This window comes from Daktulosphaira vitifoliae, unplaced genomic scaffold, assembly GCF_025091365.1.
Source record: "Daktulosphaira vitifoliae isolate Bord-2020 unplaced genomic scaffold, ASM2509136v1 Scaffold_3, whole genome shotgun sequence".
Classification (NCBI taxonomy): domain Eukaryota; kingdom Metazoa; phylum Arthropoda; class Insecta; order Hemiptera; family Phylloxeridae; genus Daktulosphaira; species Daktulosphaira vitifoliae.
The window spans coordinates 36,782,766-36,788,765 of NW_026099574.1; the positions used below are offsets into that span (position 1 = coordinate 36,782,766).

Below are 6,000 nucleotides of genomic sequence, written 5' to 3' on the forward strand. Positions count from 1 at the left end.
AATTTCATAAAATATAAAATTTCAATACAAAAAAATTTGCAAAAAATTCAACATAGTGCTATTTTAAAAATTTATTTAATGAAAAATTTAGACCAATATTTAAATGCTTTTATTCAATATTTATAGAATTTTCATAAACATAAAATACTTAACTGAAAAGTATTTTATCCGCATAAAACCATAAGTCAATGAATATTGACATTTAATCATTTTTGTAATTTGGAAAATACTTCTATGACTATTTCTTTTCCATACTCAAAAATATCATAATTTGTTTTAAAAAAAACTTAATGTACATATATACATTCATATATATATATATAAATAAATGGATGTATAGATTATTGGCACATAGTTGGGGTTGTTATTATTGATTTTAATAAAATATATACCCTGTACTATACAATGTTATATTTTAAACATCATTATAAATTATATATAGAATATAAGTTACCACACAAATATTTAACCGAAGGAACAAAAAGATAATCATCACGTATTTGTTGTTACTCATTATTACATAATGGTTATCTATCATATATTTAAATTGTTGATACTTAATATTAATAAAGAATTTAATCATCTGTTTTGTTATCCTTAATTTTTATACATTTAGAAAATTACAAAGAATAATAATTGTAATGTGCAATAACTTATATCTGGGTTCTGAATATTTAAAAATCATTTAATAGGTTTCATGCATTTTAATGTATATAAAAAATTTTAAAATTTACCATAAGATAATTCACATAATTTAACAAAAAATTTTTAATAATGGTTCAAGTAATACTGTTTGAATTAACATTTTAATTTTCCGAATTCTTGAATACTTTTATTGTCTGTGATTTTTGTCTTGGGTTTTTCTTTGTGATAATTTTTTGTTTGTTTTGTTTAACTTTATACTGTATTTGACATTGTGTAATTTTATTTTCATTCAATTACTTAAATTTTTTTAATAACATATTCCAAAGACTGATTTTTTCCAAACAGTATTTGGAAAGTTTTAAGTCAATTTACTTGAAAAAAACCCTAACTCTTATAAAGTTATATTTCTTTACAGGTGCCATTTCTTTTTTATTTTAATCCATTATTATTAAGTTAATAACTAATTGGAAAATGATGTTACCAAATTTATTATTACATTTTAAGCTATAGTTAGTGTTGCATAAATATATTTGTAACTATGTATAATGTATTTATTTAGTTTACACGTTACATATTGTTAGTATAGAGTACTTAAGAGGTTTATTGATTTATTTTTTTGTTTTAAAATAAACTGACATTTTTTTGTCAATTAACTTTTATTGATTTTGCATTAATTGTACATTGTAAATTCTTGCTCAAATAGAGTGAAAATTTGATTAAAATTCTCGTTATTTTATTAAGGTGTTCTTCAATTAATTTTTACTGCTATATAAAAAACAGAAACAATCACTTTAAGTAATACAAAATTATTCTGTTATCTTTAGACAACTTGTACTATTATTTAATTCTATAATTATATTTTTAATTAGGACTTTGGTAGATTGGAATTCTTTTATTTATTACATAGGCATCTATAGCCTTTCTTTAGAATTACAAATACTGTTTAATAAAAAAAAGCCTTGGCCCTCCAACCTTAATAAAAATGTTAACATAAATTGAAAAATATCTTAGAACTCAAGATAACTACTGTGCAACATGATGGTCCTGGTCGATACTATTTGACTAAATTATTTTTACTTATACAAATGATTATTTTAATTAAACAATAAAAATTGGTTATTTGTGACTAATACTATTTAAAATTAAAATTATATTAATAATATTATTATAAAACTAAAATATATTAAAACTCAAAAAGTTACAAAAACATTACTAAAAATGTATTTTGTAAAAAATGTTACCATTACTAATGTTAAACACATACATTATATTATTCCCAAAATATGTATCAGCAAATTTTTTTGTCGCTTTTTGAGTTAAATATTTTAATTAAATAAAAACAGTATTTACACAGCAAAAATTTAATTTAATTTACACATCAATATATTAATTATAAACAACATAATTATACAAAATTATTCTTGAACCATATGTGATGATATACTCTCAGGAAATTGTTCCAGCAAAACCTGCAATATAAAATTTAACTTAAATATAAACCTTGAAAAATTTAATGTTTTCATTTATAAAATGACTACAATTTTAATTGAAAATAATTTTGAAAAATTAATTTATATGTAGAAATTTAAATTTGTATTAAATAATTATGTTAAAATATTTAATTATGTATTGTAGGTTAAAATTACTAGTCTAACTCAAGAATGAGTTGGATTATATAAGTATATAAACACAGCTATATTATAAAGTGACATTCAAAAAATTTGCTTTGATCTTTTCAATAAATAAATTTTTAACAACAGAGAAACAAAACTATTTATCATAATAATTATGATAAATTGTATTATAATTATTATAATACAATTGTATCTATAAAATATTTTAAACTTCTGAACTCAAATATTGGTAAACCAAAGCCAGTATAATTTGAGTTAAAAAAAATTTATTTATTTATTATAAAAAATTTAAATAAATGTAATGACAGTATATTATAGATAAAAAAACAATTACTTTTGTCACTTTAAGAGCTACTCCTTCTGGCAAATTTCTTTGGGTATATTCTAAAAATGTATCAGCTGTCGACCCAGTTAGCTTATGGAACTGAATAAATCTAAACCAAGTCCTAACCTCGTACTGGACACGACATCTTTTATGTACATGAATAGATCTCAACAATGTGTAACGTTCATGATGAGCTTTACGAGGTGACCAACTTAAACAATAAATTTAATGCATAATATTCAAATTGATATAATAAAAATAGACTATAGAATAAATCACTCAAATTTACTCATAGGTTTTTCAATGTCTTATTTATAATTAGACTTGCTATAATTTTTTTTTTTAATTAAAGATCTTAATTACTAACTTCAACATCAGCTTAATTATAGTATATAATACACACTAAAGTATTAAAAATTATATTACTTAAAAGAACATATTAATAAATGTTAACATGTTAATAATATGCTAAAATGTTATGAAGAAAATAGTTCTAAAAATTAATAAACTTAAATTATTAACATTAGAATGTTCATCCCTCAACATATTAATTTTTTCTTACATGTTTAACTTTATTTCAACTAAGTAACTTGCATTATGAAGAAGAATAAAACCTATTTAGCTAGAAGATATAAAATCAAGTTTCAATGCTAGTGAATTGTGGCACAACTTTCCTACCAGACTAACTACACAGGCTACTTATTCTTAAGACATTAAAATTTATATTAATTATAATACAGACAAGTATTAAGATTTCTATAAAATTAGGAAAATTTGGATCATAGATAGTTTTGATTAAAAATGATTTAAACCCATTTCTTTGCAGTTTGAAAAATACAGTGAAGAAAACAAATATTCTTTTAAATAAATAAAAAAGTTTGAATTACTATGCAATACTGATTGAAAAGTTATTTGTTATAAAAAATTAGTGTGACATAGAACAATAATAATACATTTAAGAAATTTCGAAATCAATGCGCAAAAAATAAAAAAGTAAGGCACATTACCAAATAGAAATTTCCCTTCTATTCAGGTGACTTAATAATTTGTCAGTTACTGAGTATTAATAATATAAATATTTTTCACAGATTGAGACTATCTTACAAGAATAGAAGATAGATATTGCATTCATACACTATTAAATAACTATTTTTTTTTATTAATTTTTTATTGAATACACAAAAAAATATTTTAGAGAATTTTATTTTTAACTTTTTACTAACCATTTTCCTACTTCAATACCTAATTCATTTGCTGTCATTGAAGTAAATTGAGTATAACTCCGTAACACTGCTGGATCATTACCACGACATTCAAATTCAATAACTTTATACAGTTTATCTAGTTCTCCTACAGGCTGTAGCAAATAAAGTAAAACTATTAGAAAATGTTCTTACTAAATATCATTTATTATTACTAGAGAAGTTGTAGTTGCCAAAGTACTAGTGTTATTTTCAGATAGTACTGTATTATCACTTAAGCACCTCGTATACACATTAAAACATGAAACTAGTGAAGTTGCTCTATTTTTAAGGATTAATGAAGTTTTCAATAATAAAGTCATAATTAATTGATGAAAAAGTTAAATAAAAGTTTCAATAAAAAAATATTTATTAAATTTAAAAATCCTATCAGTATTATTACATGCTGTTTTATAACTGTTATCACTCTACTACAAACAATTTTGCATTCGAATATTTTATCTTAATCTCAGTTTTTTTTTTAATAATAAAGATCTTCTAAGATTACGATAAAATAATTATATCAATGGAAGAAAAATATGATTATCGTTAATGTCACTGCAAAATTTTCTCTTCACTAATATCCATTTTAACACTCAAGGAACTTCAAAGTTATTTGGTTATTACAAAATTTTGTTTTTTAAATTTTATCATGTATTCGAATATTCTGGAGAGTGGTTTCCATACCTACCTAATTCAAAACAATATAACTTTTTAACTCTGAACAACCACTCTAATATTCACCTTTTTTATCAGATGGTTCATGACCTCATGTCTCAGGTAGTATAAAATGTTGTCCTTCAAAATTTTAATTTATTTTTAATATATGTAAGGTGCCCTTAAATTATTATTCTAGCCGCCCTAAAAAATTCACCAAATTTCTATCTATACCTGAAAGTAAATCAGAGAGATACTTATTTTATAACTAGTACATAAACACATTTATTTTTATTATAACACATATACAGGGTGTTCAGTAAGTCTGGAAACGGGTTTCTATTGTTCTCATTGTTNAAATTCACCAAATTTCTATCTATACCTGAAAGTAAATCAGACTGAAACTTATTTTATAACTAGTATATAAACACATTTATTTTTATTATAACACATATATGATATAATACAGTAAGACTAAATAAAATTGTATGTAATGTTAGGTGTGGATTGAGAGGAAATGTATTCCTGGAAAGCAGCCCAAGTAATACAAGTGCTGTTCCTTTAATTCTAAAAAAAATCATAGATCTCACTAATTACTTAATTTAAAAGGGCCTGGACAGTTTAACTCCCTTAGACCTCTTGACCATTTTTTTCCCTGTAAATACTAAACCTTATTAAAAAATTACAAATCAAAATAACTGAAGGATTTATTATTTACTATTAATATTATAATTAAAAGGAATCACTCCTCAACAATGAATATTTATTTTTAAAAAGCAAATTTTGATGAAATTGTAAATTTTTATTAAAAGAATTATAACAATTGTAAAAAAAGACATTTGAACGATTGCATTATTTTATATGGGCTGGAAAATCAGCGTACCATCCGTATGATCCATGCGATCCTGTATGAGCACCAAAATCAATGTAAGGGACAATAGTTCTTTGAGATCGTTTGTCCATTTTTATGTTTCTTGTTTTTTTAGGTTTTTTTGCATCCGAATGAAGAAGCATTATAACTGTTACTATAAACATGTACCAATATAGATTCATTTTCATCTGAAAAATAAATTATCTTGTTGTTTCTAAAATCTTAATGTTAAAATATCATTAATAATAACTTAAAACTAATATTGGTGTATGTATTTTATGTATGAAACAGTTTAAGTGATAAAAATCTCAATTTAACAAAAAAAAAATTAAATTTCGTGAGATCCAACGTATAAAGTTAAAAAAAACTTATGCCGTCAAAAATTTTATAGAATTAATTTTTACTTACAGCAAACCGAGTGTAAAAGCGGAGAAATCAAACTCGGAAACGGTCTACGACTGTCATTGTATCTATGCCAAAATGAAACTGGAGGAAAACTGCTCTTCATTTTTACTTTCACTTTCCTAAAGAAAAAGTAGTAGAATTAATCGTCACCACTAAACAGACATATATTAATATAATTGATCTGTTTTTAAGACGTTGATTATTATAATTTAAAAGATAGAT

General features: G+C 22.8%; 1 protein-coding gene and 1 long non-coding RNA gene across 3 annotated transcripts in view; both read right to left on the reverse strand.

Annotated features, from left to right (window-relative positions):
- Nucleotides 1-1,990: 1,990 nt before the first annotated feature.
- On the reverse strand, nt 1,991-4,259 carry LOC126902592 (28S ribosomal protein S10, mitochondrial-like). Its single transcript, XM_050680026.1, has 4 exons — nt 4,022-4,259; nt 3,828-3,961; nt 2,614-2,815; nt 1,991-2,114 (listed from the first exon to the last, which is right to left on the reverse strand). The coding sequence occupies exons 1-4, from the start codon at nt 4,166-4,168 to the stop codon at nt 2,061-2,063; spliced, it is 537 nt and encodes a 178-aa protein (XP_050535983.1). The 5' UTR covers nt 4,169-4,259; the 3' UTR covers nt 1,991-2,060.
- A 942-nt stretch (nt 4,260-5,201) lies between these two features.
- LOC126900747 (uncharacterized) overlaps nt 5,202-6,000 on the reverse strand; it is an 8,032-nt gene continuing 7,233 nt past the window's right edge. The window contains exons 2-3 of one of the 2 annotated variants that reach the window (XR_007702916.1): nt 5,782-5,897; nt 5,202-5,561 (exon numbers count right to left, since the gene is read on the reverse strand). This is a non-coding gene — a long non-coding RNA (uncharacterized LOC126900747). Of the gene's footprint in view, nt 5,562-5,781; nt 5,978-6,000 lie in introns of those variants that run through there. The other variant, XR_007702915.1, reaches the window with a different exon arrangement.